The sequence below is a fragment of the Oncorhynchus kisutch genome, linkage group LG30 (genome assembly GCF_002021735.2).
Source record: "Oncorhynchus kisutch isolate 150728-3 linkage group LG30, Okis_V2, whole genome shotgun sequence".
NCBI lineage: Eukaryota > Metazoa > Chordata > Actinopteri > Salmoniformes > Salmonidae > Oncorhynchus > Oncorhynchus kisutch.
In genome coordinates this window covers 7,376,978-7,397,290 of record NC_034203.2, presented here as the reverse complement: position 1 = coordinate 7,397,290, position 20,313 = coordinate 7,376,978, and the positions used below count along the sequence as shown (strand labels likewise).

Sequence of the window (20,313 nt, the reverse complement as noted above, 5' to 3'; positions counted from 1 at the left end):
CTGGTATGGTTCCCAATCAGAGGCAGCTGTTTATCGTTGTCTCTGATTGGGGATCATATTTAGGCAGCCATTTCCCCACTGTGTTTCATGGGATCTTGTTTATGTGTAGTTGCCTGTGAGCACTCCATAGCTTCACGTGTTGTTTGCTCTTTATTGTTTTTTGTGTGTTTCACGAATTAAAAGATGTGGAACCCATATCACGCTGCGCCTTGGTCTGTCTCTCCTCAAGAACGTGACACTACATCATGATCAAATAGCCAACGTAGCCTACTTGACCACTGTTAAAACTGTAAGCGGGTACAGGCTCATTGTTCCCAGTAAATGAACGCTGGCAGTTGTGCAGAATTTTCACAAAGTTCAAGTTTGTGCTCAGCAGACCTGAAATTTGCTGAGTGCGCAATTTTTTTGGAGGGAACATTGCTCTCATTCATGGTTGAGTTACGCAATTACTGGTACCCTAGAGGAGCATCATATTGCATGTTGGTTGGGTTTGAGTAATACATGTTCAATTATTATCGGTAAACTTGTCTGATTACTTGGGTTAGATTTAGGTTGTTTGTCTACTATTTGTAAGTCTCAAAACTAAAACATTGTTTGAAATTGTTTTTTCTTCTGAAAAGCATAAACATTTTTTAAATAAGATCAAATAAAATATTTTAGAACAAATATGCCTAATTATAATTATTATAATTATCCATGTCAATAACCCAAAATGTAATTATCATGACTGCATTATAATGCATTATTCATGTCTATGTTTATATATTTATGAGTAAATATTTATATACACATTTATAACACTTTTTACATCAGCAGTTGTCTTTAAAGTACTTCACATTAAACTCTCTGTGTGTGTCAGATCCAGAATGCAAGGTGTTCCAGGTGCTAGTTGTGACCCTGCTCTCCCTCCAGACGGCCCAGGCTCAGAGTCTCCATGCAGGCCCCTGCTCCATGTCGCCCATTCAACAGGAATTTGTTGTCCCCAGGTCAATAACAGTCTGTCGAGTCATTGGGATCAGGGCTTGCTATGAAAATAATGTTATTTCTCGCTCTATCAAAAACTAGGCCTAGGTCCTATTACTGTAACATTTAAATCTGAAATGCAGCCATACACATCAACAATCATCGTTTTTTATAGCTTAATAACACAATATAGATATTGGGCTCCACTAGGCTACAACATACAAGTGTCTAGTTTATCCTAAGGTTACGAATTAACTGTACAAATTAGTTCAATCGTGGTCTAGCGGTTAGGGCATTCAGCATGCACATACAGTGCTTTCAGAAAGTATGCATACCCCTTAACTTATTGCACATTTTTGTTGTGTTACAGTCTGAATTGAAAATGGATTACAATTGTTTTTCTCTCACCCATATACACACAATACCACATAATGATAAAGTGAAAACATCTTTGGAGAAATTTTTGCTAATTTATTGTAAATTAAATACAGAAATGTCTGATTTACATCATTATTCACACTCCTGAGTCAATATACTGTATGTTAGAATCACCTTTGGAAGCAATTACAGCTGGCAGTCTTTCTGGGTGAGTTTCTAAGAGCTTTGTACAATATTTTCACATTCAGATTCTTTTTAAATTCTTCAAGCTCTGTCAAGTCGGACAGCCATAGATTTTCAAGCCGATTTAAGTCAAAACTGTGACTTGGGCCACTCTGGAACATTCAATCTCGTTTTGGTAAGCAACAGTGTATATTTGGCCCTTGTGTTTCAGGTTATTTTCCTGCTGAAGGGTGTATTTGTCTCCCAGTGTCTTTTGGAAAGCAGACTGAACCAGGTTTTCCGCTAGTATTTTGCCTGTGCTTAGCTCTATTCCGTTTCTTTTTATTCAAAAAACCTCACTAGTCCTTGCCAATGACAAGCATACCCATAACATAAAGCAGCCATATTTTCAAGCCATGCTTGACTATATGAAGAGTGGCACTCAGTAATGTGTTGTGTTGAATTTTATTTATTTATTTATTTATTTTATTTTACCTTTATTTAACCAGGTAGGCAAGTTGAGAACAAGTTCTCATTTACAATTGCGACCTGGCCAAGATAAAGCAAAGCAGTTCGACAGATAAAACGACACAGAGTTACACATGGAGTAAAAACAAACATACAGTCAATAATGCAGTATAAACAAGTCTATATACAATGAAATGAATCTGTCCCAAACATAACAATTTGTATTTTAGGACATAACGTTAATTTCTTTGACAATTCTTTTGCAGTTTTACTTTCGTGCCTCATTGGAAACAGGATGCAAGTTTCAGATTATTTATATTCTCTACAGGCTTCATTCCTTTCACTCTGTCATTTAGATTTGTATTGTGGAGAAACTACTATGTTGTTGGTCCATCTTCAGATTTCTCCTATCACAGCCATTCAATTCTGTAACTGTTTGAAAGTCACCATTGGCCTCATGGTGAAGTCCCTAAACGGTTTCCTTCCTCTCTGTCAACGTGTAATTAATAACTTCACCATGCTCAAAGGTATATTCAGTGTCTGCTTTTTACATGTTTTATATTATTGTACACCGAATGAGTCCATGCATCTTATTACGTGATTTGTTAAGCACCCATCTACCAATAGGTGCCCTTCTTTGCGAGGCATTGTAAAAACTCCCTGGTCTTTGGGGTTGAATCTGTGTTTGAAATTCACTGCTCGGCTGAGGGACCTTACAGATAATTGTATGTGTGGGGTACAGCGATAAGGTGGTCATTCAAAAATCATGTTAAACAATATTATTGTACACAGAATGAGTCCATGCATTTTATTACGTGATCACCTGCGTAGATCAAATCCACAGCTGAAATGCAGATGAAGGTGCTTACATGTCCTAATAATTTGGACTCTATGTGCATGCCATGTGATGAATGTAAAACATATGCATTTTCTAGACTGAATCAGGTAGTCTCTTAGGCCCACAGAGGCATGTCGACGCACAGCTCTTTGCTCTGGTCGGTGACGGTCATCACGTCGATGTTGATGCCGTTGGAGGTGAACACGTTGTACAGCTCCCCAAGTTTCTCCTTAGAGAGGGTTGGCTCTCTGCTCAGGATCCAGGCAAAGTCCACGTGGAAGGCGCCCAGGAATTCAGTGCAGCTGTAGACCACAGAGTGGCCCTCGTAGTCAGTGGACAACACCCAGTAGGGGCCAGGGGAAGAGTCTGCAGGAGAGGAAAACATATATTCAAAAACATACAGTATACATAGACATATACGCCTCAGACCAGACATGGGTCAAAGACAGACAACATAAAATGTCAAATGGACTTATATAGGTCAACCTCACAAGAATGTTGAGACAAATATATTAGAGGTATGTTTACCCTCGAAGAAGGTGACTTCCAGCTTGGCGGGCTCAGAGGGGTCCTTGACCTTAGCATAGCCAGTAATAGCATTGACAGTGTTGTTAGACCTGAGAGAAAAAGAGAGAGAGAAACACATTTAACAATGGCGTTTTGTGAGGCCTACTTACTCATGGGCCCCTATTCAATCAATAGTAGATAAAGGAAAGCAGCACTTGCACGTTCACTCTGAATGTTCATGCTGAATCTGTGGTGATAACCTTGTTAACCGAGTCACCCCCACGCAAGCTGTAAACATTTTCATTGGATATTGACATCCCATCTTTTTTAAATTACCATTCTGAGTAAACCCACAGTGCGTTTTTTCTTTAACTGTAGTTGATTGAATAGGAGCCTCGGACGTGGGTTATTAAAGGACAGTCTGCTCTCATGTAAAATTAGTTACATTTTGCTAAACTATTCCTTTGAAGTTAGAGTCAGCGATTCATGAAGTAAACAGCAATGTCGGATCGATTTCCACAACAACTAACAGCATTGAAGCGCAATGATATACTTCTCTTGCTGTTTCAGATTCAGAAACTGTCACATTGTAGATATTGAAGCTAACCTGTGCACAGGCGCAGATACTCTGAGTGCATCGTCTTGCGTTGTGCTCATCTGGATCTGTGGTGCCGCTCGTGGCAACGTCATATCGCTGAATCTCAGTTTAATGTACAAACATTTTATTTTGTTGAGCAATCTCTTAAATGTACATACAGCAGCTCCCTGTTGAGCACACCAACTACTCCGGGGCTCTTCAAGGAGTAGGTGGCAGTGCTGCACTCGCCCTTCTGGAAGATGGCAGGGAGCTTCTGGATCTCATACCACTTGCCCAGATACTGTACCAAAGACAAAGATAAAAGTTTACATGACAATTTTATGACATGGAATGGCTTAGTGCTCTGGGGTTAGGTTTCCCCCAGGAATAGATCTAAGTTAGGGTTAGGATAAGGGTTAAGGTTAGGGATAGAGCTAGGGTTAGTAAGATAGATAGTTGAAATGTTACTGATAGCCTGTAGATAGTCTAGAGCATCTACAGATGAACTATCCAAATTACTACACATGCATAGGAGCAACTTCAGGGACACTTTGTTTGGATAGTCCATCTGTAGATGGTCTACAGACATTTAGTAACAGTTCAACTATCTACTAACCCTAGCTCTAACCCTAATCTTAACCCTTACCCTTACCCTAGCCCTTACCTTAACCCTTATTCTAATACGAATCCTAACTGTAACCTTAGTAAGTTGCTTATCAACAGATTTTTTGATAGTATAACCATCTGTAGAGCATCTACAGATGGAAAATCCAGACTATCCAAGTAAAGTGTGTCCGCAAACTTAATATACGGTAATAAGTGTTTGGTATAGTCACCCTGGCGGTGTCAAAGTTAGCCTGGACGGGGGGTTGGGGGCATTTTCCAGGGCGGAAGGTCTGGGCGTTAGCTGCCAGAACGGACAGCAGAGTCAGAGACAAAACCTGTAGAGCCTGCATCTTGGGGTCTGTAGAGCAAAAGAAAGAAGAGTAGAGACAATGTCAGCAACTCCACTGGAGGACAATGAAAATGGACTTCAAATATTCAGGACTTCATTCAAAATCAAAACATTTTGAATCAAATCACATTTTATTGGTCGCGTACACATATTTGGCAGATGTAATCACGGGTGTAGCGTAATGCTTATGTTCCTAGCTCCAACGGTGCAGTAATACCTAACAATACAAAACAATACACACAAAAATTAAAAGAAAGGAATTAGGAAATATATGAAAAGGTAGGAAACAGAAACACATACTGTACAAGCAATTCTCATAGACTCTGACCGAGCAATGTACATTTTATGTCAGAATGGTGTTACAAATAACAACTTGCACATCATCCTTCATAAGGCAAAGTGAATTAACAGAGCTTAGAGCATCATAGAGAGAAAGAGTGGAATGAATGGGTACAAGTCCCACTTACCTTGTTCAGATGCTCAACCTGGTTACAATAATGTTCAGTGGGTTACAGACACCTATTTAAATGTATTGGAGTGGGGGTGGCATGGTGGTGGGGTGCATGAGAGCTTGGCACCTGTTCAAATGTCTGTTATAGAAACAAACTCCTTGCTGACTCTGCTAATGACTGACATGTTTGTGCTTTTGGTTGTTACACGAGTGGAATAATATGCCATTTAGAAGATGCTTTAATCCAAACCGATTTACAGTAGTGAGTGCATGCATTTTGTTGTGTGTGACCCACAGTGGGAATCAAACCCAAAATGCTGCCATTGAAAGCGCAATGCTCTAGCAAAGTATTAAGTAATAACAGTAATAACAGTAATAATAGTACAATGTTGTACAATGTTGTTAATAGTGTGATTACGGTGTTTCTACACAAGTATAAGAGTATCTACTTCCGGCGCCGACATAGATGGCCGCCTCGCTTCGCGTTCCTAGGAAACTATGCAGTTTTTTGTTTTTTAACGTGTTATTTCTTACATTGGTACCCCAGGTCATCTTAGGTTTCATTACATACAGTCGAGAAGAACTACTGAATATAAGAGCAGCATCAACTCACCATCAGTACGACCAAGAATATGACTTTCGCGAAGCGGATCCTGTGTTCTGCCTTTCACCCAGGACAACGGAATGGATCCCAGCCGGCGACCCAAAAACGACTTCGTAAAAGGGGGAAACGGAGCGGTCTTCTGGTCAGACTCCGGAGACGGGCACATCGTGCACCACTCCCTAGCATTCTTCTTGCCAATGTCCAGTCTCTTGACAACAAGGTTGATGAAATCCGAGCAAGGGTAGCATTCCAGAGGGACATCAGAGACTGTAACGTTCTTTGCTTCACGGACACATGGCTCACTGGAGAGACGCTATCGGAGTCGGTGCAGCCAGCTGGTTTCTCCACGCATCGGGCCGACAGAAACAAACATCTTTCTGGTAAGAAGAGGGGCGGGGGCGTATGCTTCATGGTTAACGAGAAGTGGTGTGGCCACAACAACATACAGGAACTCAAGTCCTTTTGTTCACCTGATTTAGAATTCCTCACAATCAAATGTCGACCGCATTATCTACCAAGGGAATTCTCTTCGATTATAATCACAGCCGTATATATTCCCCCCCAAGCAGACACATCGATGGCTCTGAATGAACTTTATTTGACTTTGCAAACTGGAATCCACATATCCTGAGGCTGCATTCATTGTAGCTGGGGATTTTAACAAGGCTAATCTGAAAACAAGACTCCCTAAATTATATCAGCATATCGATTGCGCAACCAGGGCTGGTAAAACCTTGGATCATTGCTATTCTAACTTCCGCGATGCATATAAGTCCCTCCCCCGCCCTCCTTTCGGAAAAGCTGACCACGACTCCATTTTGTTGCTCCCTGCCTACAGACAGAAGCTAAAACAAGAAGCTCCCACGCTGAGGTCTGTTCAACGCTGCTCCAAGACTGCTTCCATCACGTGGACTGGGATATGTTTCGTATTGCGTCAAACAACAACATTGACGAAATACGCTGATTCTGTGAGCGAGTTCATTAGAACGTGCGTTGAAGATGTCGTTCCCATAGCAAAGATTAAAACATTCCCAAACCAGAAACCGTGGATTGATGGCAGCATTCGCGTGAAACTGAAAGCACGAACCACTGCTTTTAATCAGGGCAAGGTGACAGGAAACATGACCGAATACAAACAGTGTAGCTATTCCCTCCGCAAGGCAATCAAACAAGCTAAGCGTCAGTATAGAGACAAAGTAGAATCTCAATTCAACTGCTCAGACACAAGAGGTATGTGGCAGGGTCTACAGTCAATCACGGATTACAAAAAGAAAACCAGCCCCGTCACGGACCAGGATGTCTTGCTCCCAGGCAGACTAAATAACTTTTTTGCCCGCTTTGAGGACAATACAGTGCCACTGACACGGCCCGCAACCAAAACAGACGGACTCTCCTTCACTGCAGCCGACGTGAGGAAAACATTTAAACGTGTCAACCCTCGCAAGGCTGCAGGCCCAGACGGCATCCCCAGCCGCGCCCTCAGAGCATGCGCAGGCCAGCTGGCTGGTGTGTTTACGGACATATTCAATCAATCCCTATCCCAATCTGTTGTTCCCACATGCTTCAAGAGGGCCACCATTGTTCCTGTTCCCAAGAAAGCTAAGGTAACTGAGCTAAATGACTACCGCCCCGTAGCACTCACTTCCGTCATCATGAAGTGCTTTGAGAGACTATTCAAGGACCATATCACCTCCACCCTACCTGACACCCTAGACCCACTCCAATTTACTTACCGCCCAAATAGGTCCACAGACGATGCAATCTGAACCACACTGCACACTGCCCTAACCCATCTGGACAAGAGGAATACCTATGTGAGAATGCTGTTCATCGACTACAGCTCGGCATTTAACACCATAGTGCCCTCCAAGCTCGTCATCAAGCTCGAGACCCTGGGTCTCGACCCCGCTCTGTGCAACTGGGTACTGGACTTCCTGACGGGCCGCCCCCAGGTGGTGAGGGTAGGCAACAACATCTCCACCCCGCTGATCCTCAACACTGGGGCCCCACAAGGGTGCGTTCTGAGCCCTCTCCTGTACTCCCTTTTCACCCACGACTGCGTGGCCACGCACGCCTCCAACTCAATCATCAAGTTTGCGGACGACACAACAGTGGTAGGCTTGATTACCAACAACGACGAGACGGCCTACAGGGAGGAGGTGAGGGCCCTCGGAGTGTGGTGTCAGAAAAATAACCTCACACTCAACGTCAACAAAACTAAGGAGATGATTGTGGACTTCAGGAAACAGCAGAGGGAACACCCCCCTATCCACATCGATGGAACAGTAGTGGAGAGGGTAGTAAGTTTTAAGTTCCTCGGCGTACACATCACAGACAAACTGAATTGGTCCAGCCACACAGACTGCATCGTGAAGAAGGCGCAGCAGCGCCTCTTCAACCTCAGGAGGCTGAAGAAATTCGGCTTGTCACCAAAAGCACTCACAAACTTCTACAGATGCACAATCGAGAGCATCCTGTCGGGCTGTATCACCGCCTGGTACGGCAACTGCTCCGTACCAGGCTTCGAACACCATTATTGTATTTATTTTTTACTGGGTTTACAAATGAACTTAGAGTATATTGTGGTTCATTTTGTCTACTGTGAGGACCATTTTAGGGGAAATAGAAGCACAAGCTCTCCCTCGCCCTCCATTTGGCAAATATGACCATAATTCTATCCTCCCCATTCCTGCTTACAAGCCAAAATTAAAGCAGGAAGCAGCAGTGACTCGGGTCAACAAAAAAGTGGTCAGATGAAGCAGATGCTAAGCTACAGGACTGTTTTGCTAGCACAGATTGGAATATTATCTGGGATTCTTCCGATGGCATTGAGGAGTACACCACATCAGTCACTGACTTCATCAATAAGTGCGTAGATGACGTTGTCCCTACAGTGACTGTACGTACATTCCCCAGCCAGAAGCTATGGATTACAGGCAACATCCGCACTGAGCTAAAGGGTAGAGCTGTCGGTTTCAAGGAGCGGGACTCTAACCCGGATGCTTATCAGAAATCCCGCTATACCCTCTGACGAACCATCAAACAGTAAAGCGTCAATACAGGACTAAGATGGAATCGTACTACACCAGCTCCGGCGCTCGTTGGGGGGCTTGCAAACTATTACAGACGACAAAGGGAAGCACAGCTGAGAGCTGCCCAGTGACACCAGCCTACCAGAAGAGCTAAATTACTTCTATGCTTTCTTCGAGGGAAATAACACTGAAACTTGCATGAGAACATCGGCAGTTCCGGACAGGTGTGCGATCACGCTCTCCGAAGCCAATGTGAGTAAGAGCTTTAAACAGGTCAACATTCACAAGGCCGCAAGGCCATACTGATTAACAGGACATTCACTCCGAGCATGCGCTGACCAACTGGCAAGTGTCTTCACTGACATTTTCAACCTCCCTATCTGAGTCTGTAATACCAACATGTTTCAAGCAGACCCCCATAGTCCCTGTGCCCAAGAACACTAAGGTAACCTGCCTAAATGACTACCGACCCATAGCACTCACATCTGTAGCCATGAAGTGTTTTGAAAGGCTGGTCATGGCTCACTTCAACGCCTTTATCCCAGAAAGCCTAGAGACCCACTCCAATTTGCATACCGCCCCTACAGATCCACAGATGATGCAATCTCTATTGCGCTCCACACTGCCCTTTCCCACCTGGACAAAAGGAACACCTATGCGAGAAAGCTATTCATTGACTACAGCAGTTCAGTGCCCTCAAAGCTCATCACTAAGCTTAGGACCCTGGGACTGAACACCTCCCTTTGCAACTGGATCCTGGACTTCATGACAGGCCGGCCCCAGGTGGTAGGAGTAGGTAGCAACACATCTGCCACGCTGATCCTCAGCACCCCCGGTCCCCTCAGGGGTGCGTGCTCAGTCCTCTCCTGTACTCCCTGTTCACTTATGACTGCACGGCCAGGCACGACTCCAACACCATCATTAAGTTTGCAGATGACACAACAGTGGTAGGCCTGATCACCAACAACAACGAGACAGCCTGTAGGGAGGAGGTCAGAGACCTGACCGTGTGGTGCAAGGACAACAACCTCTCAACGTGATCAAGACAAAGGAGATGATTGTGGAGTATAGGAAAAGGAGGACAGAGCATGCCCCCATTCTCATTGACAGGGCTGTAGTGCAGCACGCTGAGAGCTTCAAGTTCCTTGGCATCCTCATCAACAACAAACTAACATGGTCCAACTACACCAAGAAAGTCGTTAAGATGGCACAACAAAACCTATTCCCCCTCAGGAGAGATTGAAAAAATTTGACATGGGTCCTCAGATCCTCAAAAGGTTCAACAACTGCACCATGGTTGCATCACTGCTTGGTATGGCAACTGCTCAGCCTCCGACCACAAGGCACTACAGAGGGTAGGGCGTACGGCACAGTACATCACTGGGGCCAAGCTTCCTGCAGTGAATGGCTGGAATGGAGTGAATGGAATGCTATCAAACATGTTTTTTTCTTCATGTGTTTGATACCATGCCATTCACTCCATTCCAGCCATTCACTCCATTGCAGCCATTCACTCCATTCGCATTCACTCCATTCGAGCCATTCCACTCCATTCCAGCCACTTTTATGAGCCGTCCTGCCTTCAGCAACCTCCACTGACATACAGGTACTGTAAGGTCGACCAGGGCCGTGTTATATTGGTTTCTCTTGATCAATATATTTGATCAGAAATCTGAAAGATCTCAGTTTGGACCATTCAAAGATATTGAGTTGTTACAAATCCTCAGATATCTTGTCAGTATTTGCAGCAGCAAAAGACGCAATCATCTATTTGTGTACTCCAGGCCTCCTCGAAGAGCTTGTCAATTCCCTGTGTCCCTGTGTCTGTTTAATATGAATCCTCAGGGAAGGTTTTGCTTATCATGACATGGAGGTTGGTGGCTAAGGAAAATCCTATTTTTCTGATGTGACCACCTTTACAAACCCAGTGGATCGTATTTATCATAACTCAACCCAATTGGTTACTACCTGCCTGGTACCAAATGGTGCCATGTGGACCTTGTTCGAATGATCCGCAGGTTATTGTGTGATTACCATTTTATCATGTAATATCACATTGCTTTTATGTCATGACCGGGTGACTAAAAAACGAATAGCAGTAAATAACATCTTAGGTGTTTAGAAAATTGCATGGTTATATGGTAAATACACTATTATAACCCATGCATGACTTTATTTCTTGAGTACTGTAAAAGAGAATGTGTTCTCATTGACTTACCCGCTTAAGTAAACGCAAATACAAAATGCAGTGAATGTCATTGGATTATCGACTATTTACGTAAAAGGTAAGGACGTGACAGCCAGAGCCGCTCAACAGGAGGTAGAGTCCCAGGAGAGGGGTACTTTCCCCCCTTCATCAAACACGTTCACATAGCAGACCCCCTGAGTGTGTACACAGGTGCCTTATACACAGGTTTTTGGCACACTAGGGTAACAGGTCAATCATAATTATGCAAGTTCTACATCCATGTAACTACTGACACCTGTTTCACATACAGTACATGTAACACTCTCATTCAATGTTCCCTCTAAGCTGCATGCAGTAGCTGAGACTGCCGTGCAGAAGAAATATCAGAGATTTTGTTGAAGGCAGAACGCATTGACACACATGACTCAGCCCATACTCGCTACACAGACCAGTGCGGCATAACCAATCAGAGCTGCAATAGGCCTATATGCAAATAGACCATTGCCATATATGTATCTTTTTTCAAAAGTCTCATCGAATGTAGGCCTACATTGAACACCACACATTGGCTGCTACTAATTACTGATGAGACAGCCTATAGGGAGGAGGTCAGAGACCTGGCCGTGTGGTGCCAGGAATACAACCTCTCCCTCATTGTTATCAAGCCAAAGGAGATGATTGTGGACTACAGGAAAAGGAGGCCCGAGCACTTCCCCATTCTCGTCGACGGGGCTGTAGTGGAACAGGTTGAGCGCTTCAAGTTCCTTGGTGTCCCATCACCAACAAACTATCATGGTCCACACATACTAAGACAGTCGTGAAGAGGGCACGACCAAGCCTATTCCTACTCAGGAGACTGAAAGATTTTGCATGGGTCCTCAGATCCTCAAAAGCTTCTCCAGCTGCACCATCGAGAGTGGTTGCATCATTGCGTTGTATGGCGACTGCTCGGCCTCCGACTGCAAGGCACTACAGAGGGTAGTGTGTACGGCCTAGTACATCACTGGGGCCAAGCTTCCTGCCATCCAGGACCTCTATACCAGGAGGTGTCAGAGGAAGGCCCTAAAAATTATCAAAGACTCCAGCAACCCTAGTCATAGACTGTTCTCTCTGCTAATGCACTGCAAGCGGTAAATCGGTACCGGAGCGATAAGTCTAGGTCCAAAAGGCTTCTTAACAGCTTCTACCCCCAAGCCATAAGACTCCTAAACAGCTAATCTATAGGCTACCCAGACCCCTCTTTTACGCCGCTGCTACTCTCTGTTTATAATCTATGCATAGTCACTTTAACTCTACCTACATGTACATATTACCTCAACTACCTCGACTAACTGGTGCCCCCACACATTGACTTTGTACCGGTACCCCCTGTATATAGCCTCACTTGTTATTTTACTGCTCCTGTTTAAATATTTGTTACTTTTTATTTTCTATTTTCTATTTTTTACTTAACACTTAAAGTATTGTTGGTTAAAGGCTTGTAAAGTAAGCATTCACTGTACGGTTGTATTCGGTGCATTTGATTTGATTTGATTTACTGTAGGCTGAATGGTGGAACAACTACTTCCATGATAAAATGTTATGGGATGCATTTTCTCCAATGTTTTTGAAGGTAGGCCACTCTGGTAGGTCGACATTATGATCAAATAGCCACAGTAGCCTACTTGACTACTGTTAAAACTGTCACTTAAAGTGAGTACAGGCTCAGTGTTCACAGTAAATGTGCGCTGGAAGTTGCACCGAACCTTCAAGTTTGCACTCAGCAGACCTGAAACTTGCTCAGAGGGAACATTGCTCTCATTCATGGTTGAGCTGCGCAATTACTGGTACCATATAGGAGCGTCATACTGCATGTTGGTTGTTAAATTATTATCGGTCAAATAGTCTGATTACTTGGGTGAGATTTAGGTTGTTCTTATACTACACAGACCAGACCAATAGTTCATATTAAAATGTATTTTCTTTTCTTCTGAAAAACAATTTAAAAAAAAGATACAATCGTAACGGATGACGCTAGAGATGAGAAGAAGGTACGGGGAGTCAAACATTTAATAAGGAACAGACATAGAACAAGACAGAAACAGCATCAGCACACGGGTAACAGAGCTGGGGAACTGACAAATATAGGGGAGGTACTAAACAGGTGATTGAGTGAGTCCAATATTGCTGATGCGCGTGACAAGGGAAGGCAGGTGTGCGTAATGATGGTGGCAGGAGTGCGTAATGCAGGGCAGCCTGGCACCCTCGAGGGCCAGGTGGGAAGAGCGGGAGCAGGCGTGACAACAATAAAATAAACTATAACACGTGACTAATTATAATTGCCCAATCTGATATGAATTAACAGACGTTTTTACTTAGTTAGCCTGTTAGTTATGGGCAGATTCAACTCAGTTCACCATATGGTGAGGTATCCCATGTCAGTAACCCAAAATGTAATTTTCATGACTGCATTATAACGCATTATTCATGTCTACGTTTATACATTTATGTGTAAATATTTATATACACAATTATAGCCCGTTTTACATCAACAGTTGTCTTTAAAGTATACTGCTTAAGATTAAACTCATTAAACACAAGATAGATATTGGTCTCCACTTGGCTAACATCTAGACTATGTCTAGTGTGTCCTAAGGTTATGAATGAACTGTCAAAATTGAGTTATTCCACATTTTGTTGTGTTACAGCCTGAATTCAATATGAATTAAATCACCCATCTTCACACATTACCCCATAAGGATAAAGTGAAAACATATTTTTACAGATTTCTGCACATTTTTTGAAAATGAAATAAAGAAATTGGGTTAGTGAGGAGAGAGTGGGATTAATGGAGAGAGAAATGCTTGGAGATGTACTGTGTGACTTTCACCACTGATTCCTAGCCTAAATGATTCCCAGTCTATACTCAGGGAGTAAACAAGCAACAGAAAAAATATGTCAGGAGCTTTTGGATTTGGCTTTTGATGTTTCTTATGTCTATATAGAGATGTTACATATCTTCTTGGCCGGCTCAGTTTCAAGTTTTATTGTCACATGCACAAAGTACAGTGAAATGTTTTTCTTGCAAGCTCTTTCCCAACAATGCAGTAACTAATATCAGTAGTAAAAATATAATACTATATAGTAAAGTAGAACAAAAACACACATGAAATAGAAATAGGAAAAACACAAGAAAGTAAGTAAGCGAAGTACAGGGTAAAATCTATTTTTATTTGTCACATGCTTTTTAAACAACAAGTGTAGACTAACAGTGAAATGGTAACCCAATCTCATTTACATAAAAATTCAAAACCCTGAGCCAATACATGTTCAAATCACCTTTGGCAGCAATTACAGCTGTGAGTCTTTCTGGGTAAGTCTCTAAGAGCTTTGCACACCTGGATTGTACAATATTTGCACATTCAGATTCTTTTAAAATTCCTCAAGCAAAGTCAAAACTGTAACTAAGCCACTCGGGAACCTTCAATATCATCTTGGTATGCAACTCCAGTGTTTATTTGGCCTTTTATTTTAGGTTATTGTCCTGCTGAATTTGTCTCCCAGTGTCTGTTGGAAAGCACACTGAACTAGGTTTTCCTCTAGGATTTGTCCTGTGCCATTCCATTTATTTTTATCGTAACAAACTCCCTTGCCAATGACAAGCATACCCATAACATGATGCACTATGCTTGCAAATATGAAGAGTGGTACTCAGTGATGCGTTGGATTTGTCCCAAACATAACACTTTGTATTTAGGACATAAAGTTCATTAGTGTCTTATTGCAAACAGGATGCAAGTTTCTGAATATTTCTATTCTCTACAGGCTTCCTTCTTTTCACTGTCACTACAATGTTGTTGGTCCATCCTCAATTTTCCTATCACAGGCATTACACTCTGTAACTTTTTGAAAGTCACCATTGGCCTCATGGTGAAATCCCTGAGTGGTTTCCTTCCTGAGTGAGGAAGGACGCCTGTATCTTTGTAGTGACTGGGTATATTGATACACCATCCAAAGTGTAATTAATAACTATTCAATGTCTGCTTTTCTTTACCCATCTACCAATAGGTGCCCTTCTTTGCAAGGCATGGGAAAAAATCCCTGGTCTTTGTGGTTGAATCTGGTTTTACATTTCCTTGCTCGACTAAGGGACCTTACAGATAATTGTATGTGTGGGGTCCAGCGATAAGGTAGTCTGTCAAAAATCATGTTAAACAGTATTATTGCACACAGAGTGAGTCCATGCAACCTATTTTGTGATTTGTTAAGCACTCCTGAAATTATTTAGGGTTGCCATAAAAAGAGGTTGAATACTTGTACTTCTACTCAATTTCAGCTAACATTTTGTATTAATTTTCCACTTTGACATTAAGGGGTATTATGTGTAGGCCAGTGACACAACATATCAATTTAAACCATTCTAAACTCAGGCTGTAAAACAACAAAATGTGGAAAAATGTTGACAGTCCTGTGGCATTTTACCCCCAATCTTGATAAGAAATTACAATATCAGACACTTTTGGATAGAAAATAAGAGGAAACAAATAAAGCAATAACAGTCAGCAGCCTACACCAACATTAGTTTCCATTCATACAAAGTGTCAGGTAAATTACCACGGTAGATTTGCTGTGGTAAACAAGTACACTTTATTCTCTCTGTGCAGCAAACACTTGATAATCCAGATGCTTCAAAGATCGAAACTGTTCTAAGACAGTCTGACAAACCTCTAAAGTTGATTTCCAAACTGTATCAAGGGTTGATTGAGGCTTTTCCCGATGACACAAAACATGTCAAACAAAAATGTGAGAAAGAGCCGGGAGACGCTATTGATGACGATGAATGGATAGAGATATGTTTAAATGCCCAGTCATGTTCATATAATCTCAGACATAAATGACTGCAATTTAAGACCATCCATAGATCGTACTATATGCCTGTGTAACTCAATAACATGCACTTAGAATTGTCCTTCCTCTGCTGGAGGTGTAAAACACAAAAGGGGACATGTTTGCATAAGTTATGGTCTTGTGAAGGCTGGCTAAATTCTGGCAGAGTATGTCTTTTATCTCAGCATGTCTACAGATTTCCCCTTCTCCCTGCTTTTGTTTGCTTGTAAATGTTGATACTGGAGCCTCTTATCAAACGACACTGTGTAACCAAGCATCTAAGAAATGCATTGCCATTAATTGGAAGGTTGGTTATCCTCCCGCAACGTCACAATGGATGGCAGAAATGTCAAGTTATCACTAGATTAAGGTTATACCGGGCAACTTTCATAAGGCCTGGATGCCTTATATGGAATACAGTCCGACAAAAGGAGTCTGTGTTAAAAACAGCATCGTGAGGTCCTTTACAGGGGTGCCTACCCAGCTAACATCTCACCTTGTTTATATATAAAAAATTTCTTTGACTATGAAAATAATTGTCACAATGTGATTTCCTAGGGCCAGTTCCCAGACCCTAATTATGCCTAATCCTGGACTTACTTCTTGTGCCTCTGAAAGGGAAACAATTTATATTTTTGAAGCTTTTTTTTTTAACTTGAACTCTCTGCTGATTGATTGTAATTATTTTCAGGTGATGGCTGCCCCTGTGACCATGAAGCCATCATTTTCCCTCGTCTTGCCTCTCCTCCTCATACCCCTCATCAGTGCCCAGGTACCCCACTGGGGGCCTTGTCCGGAACCAGCCGTCCAGCCTGCCTTCAGCATGAAAAAGGTATCACTCCCCTGCCTGACCTGTCGGCACAGACAATGTACCTATACAGATATAGGATCTTAATTTGACCAGTATTGTCACAGCAAAATAATCCTGCAGCAACAGTATTTGAACATTTAGTCTATAATCAGGCCTGGTGCCAGGAAAAGTGACTAAGAGGGCATTTGAAATCGGCGAGGTGGGATTTATTACATATTTATTTGGACAGTGAAGCTAAAACTTTTAATTTGGCTCTATACTCAGCATTTTGGATTTGAGATGACTATGACTACACAATGACTACATCAAGCTAGAGACGAGAAACTTGTTGGATGCATTTGCAGTTTGTTTTGATTGTGTTTTGGATGATGCTGTGCCTAATAGAAAATATTGTGTATGGTGTCATTATATGTATTATGTCATTTTGGAGTCACTTATACTGTAAATAAGAATATAATATGTTTCTGAACACTTCTACATTAATGTGGATGCCATGCTACCATGATTACAGAAAATCTTGAATGAATGGCATTATCTTTCTGCATCTGTTTTCCTAAAACTGAGGGTGCACAATGCCCCCTTTAGCCCGCTTCTGGCCCTGGCCCGTCCATAATGTTGCTTGATCTGTAGTTAGATTATTAGCTGGCTAAAATTAGACTACATTAGCAGTGAAATACTGTTAATATGATGGTGTGTTAGTGTGGGTTTTCAGTGAATTCATGTAAATCGCAAATCTCATCTGCATTTGCTGCGGTGCAGGAAAATTCTCCGCAAAAAAAAGAGTGATCAAATTAAGATCCAACATCTCTACCTGCCAATTACTGCATTTCTATACAATTTAAACACTCAAAAATGCTATTTGGAAAACAGCAGAAGCAAGCAAAGAATACCCTTTATCACATTGGTTGCTGAAGCTTCATTCACCTCAGTCGATCTACCAGCACATATAGCCTAGTAGCTATATAATTAACCGCTACACACTAGATTTAGATTTTAGGTCTAGAGTTTAATAGTCACATGTACAGGGTTACAAATGTAATTACAGGATAAAAATGAAATTCTTGAGCTCCGAGCCCAAACCCAGCCTGGTTCCTCCGGAAGTCCACAATCAGCCAATTTGTTTTGCTGATGTTGAGGGGGAGTTTGTTTACCTGGTACCATGCAGTCAGAGTGCCTACCTCCTTCCTATAGGCTGTCTCATCGATGTTGGTAATCATGGCCTACTACTCTGTCGTGTCGTCAGCGAACTTCATGATGGAGTTGGAACTGTGTGAGGCCATGCCGTCGTGGGTATACAGGGAGTACAGGTGGGGACTGAGGAGTCACCCTTGTTGAGAATCAGTGTGGGGTGAGGTAATGTTGCCTACCTTCACCACCTGGGGGCGGCCCGTCAGGAAGTCCAGGACCCAGTTGCATAGGAGGAGTTCAGTCCCAGGGCCATGAGCTTTGTGGTAAATTTGGAATTGAAAGCAGAGCTGTAGTCAATAAGCAGCATTCTCACATATGCATTTTTGCATTGCACTGCACACTGCCCTCGTGCACTCCAGGTGGGTGAGGGCAGTGTGTAGTGCAATTGTGATTGTGTATTCCGTGGATCTGTTAGGGCGTTAGAGCATTTGAAAGGGTCTAGTGACTTACATGCCATGGTAATATAATATCTGAGTGAGACTGACAAACAAAATCAATAGGGGCCCTCTGGAGGTCAGTGTCCCTGGGCATTTGCCCTGCGTGCCCAGTCGGTAATTCGGCCATGATGATTACTACTAAGTTTAGATATCTGGCTAGACTAATTTAACAATGTCATGTATTTTTACTGAGATGGGCTTATTGAGTGACTGTCAGTGAGTGGCATAACAAGAGGAAAACTGCTGATGCACAACCAAGTTTTGAAATTGCACCTTGTGCATTCTACTTTTCTCATTTCCAACATTAAGTTGACACCAGATTGTTTAATTTCTGTATTTATTTTCTTTATATTATTACTGAGGCCTAGACCTTGGTGTCCTCATATGTAGTTACGGCCCTGGTAGTATGTGACATTTGCTGTGATATTTTCATGATAATAATCATTTATTTAACTTCATTACAGAAAGAAACTTAAAGTGCACAAAAGCAAAACAAACTAAAGGTAAAGATGGAGATTTAAAGAATTTTGAGTGTGTATGTTTGTTTACCCAATGTTCTAGTTCATGGGAAGATGGTTTGAAATCAGCAAACTGCCAGCCCAGTTTGAGAAGGGGAGATACATCGAGACCAACTTCTCAATGAAGGCTGATCAGACTATTCGAGTGGTCAGCTCTGAAATATTGTGAGTTTCTTAAATGCACCACTTGCTTACATACACTTTTATCCATCAGACAAGTGCTTGTGTCACAGACAACCTGAACAATGTGGTTTGCACTTTCATACTAGTCGGCCTACGAATGCAATTCATCACAATTGACATGCAGTTAATTTCAGTTGACATCCTCTGACGTTAATCTGATCCTTTTTATCTGTGACATGTGACAGAAAGGAAGAGCTAAGGATTATTGAGGGGAGTCACCGAGGACTTGAAGAACCCAGCCAATTTAGGCATCAGCTACTCTTACGGTGAGGTCCGACACCACAGCATTTTCACAATATTGTACCAACCTTAACCTAAAGCTCTTTTCAGCATGGTTCCAGCAACTATGGTCAATGTGTATGTAGCACATGTGAATGTGTGAAACGTCTTCCTCAGCCTGAAGTGTCCCCATTTGCTGCAGTGAATAGTTATCTTTTCGCGTGGCACAGACAGGTAAGACATTTCTGGAGGGTTGTCACGTGCTAGCAAGGCCGGGGTCCTGGATTCTAGCTTCTGTGTGTGCCAAATATGAAGGAAGTGGTACTCACTAAGCAAGCAGCGTGAGGTCCTTTACAGAGGTGCCTACCCAGCTAACAACAAATGTTCCCACAACTTTAGATAATGTTCCTTTGGGAGTCTCATTAGGTCATTAACTAGCCTTGTTGAAAACCAGGCCCTGGGGAAAAATAGCTACATAGGGGTGGGAACCAGCTGTAATTCAGCAACGCCTCGCAACACGTCAAACCAATCAAATGCCTTGCTGGTGTCGGAGCTCCAACGGTGCTCACTAGATTAGTGTAGTAAGTGCAACAGTGCAAAATTGGCAATTAAAACCTCATCAAAATATGTTGTCGATGTTGTGTATAGAGCACACTTCTGGCCAAACCGAATTCAGCTTTCCACCAGGTTTTCTTCCAAAATGGCATATGGAAGGAACAAGTCTCTGCAAAATTTGTCCTACCCAGTCTGAAAACAGTGACGAACAAAACACGTAACACCAATGGGCATGTGTGGGAGGGTTCTTGAAATGTAACATCCACTAACCGTTTTGGTAATACAAAGTTCTCCAGACCTCCAAGGGAGGCATGACAACAATGTGATCTTGGAGGTATGGCTACCTGAGACTAGGTCATTAAATAACGTTTTCATAGGAATGTTCCAGTGAAATGCGAGGACTGTGTCCAAGA

General features: G+C 42.5%; 1 protein-coding gene and 1 pseudogene across 1 annotated transcript; one reads left to right on the top strand and one right to left on the bottom strand.

Moving 5' to 3' along the window:
- Positions 1-2,924: 2,924 nt before the first annotated feature.
- Positions 2,925-4,849, bottom strand: LOC109875385 (apolipoprotein D-like). Its single transcript, XM_031809668.1, has 4 exons — positions 4,730-4,849; positions 4,073-4,194; positions 3,338-3,426; positions 2,925-3,175 (listed from the first exon to the last, which is right to left on the bottom strand). The coding sequence occupies exons 1-4, from the start codon at positions 4,847-4,849 to the stop codon at positions 2,925-2,927; spliced, it is 582 nt and encodes a 193-aa protein (XP_031665528.1).
- Positions 4,850-16,701: 11,852 nt separating this feature from the next.
- On the top strand, positions 16,702-19,527 carry LOC109875384 (apolipoprotein D-like; annotated as a pseudogene).
- The last annotated feature ends 786 nt before the right edge of the window (positions 19,528-20,313 follow it).

Excerpts from the sequence above, each read along its gene's own strand:
- LOC109875385 (XM_031809668.1), bottom strand. The coding sequence starts at position 4,849 with ATGCAGGCTCTACAGGTTTTGTCTCTGACTCTGCTGTCCGTTCTGGCA. Across the intron at positions 4,195-4,729 it reads CTAACTTTGACACCGCCAGG|TATCTGGGCAAGTGGTATGA; the intron begins GTGACTATACCA and ends TCTTTGGTACAG. Across the intron at positions 3,176-3,337 it reads GGAAGTCACCTTCTTCGAGG|ACTCTTCCCCTGGCCCCTAC; the intron begins GTAAACATACCT and ends CCTCTCCTGCAG.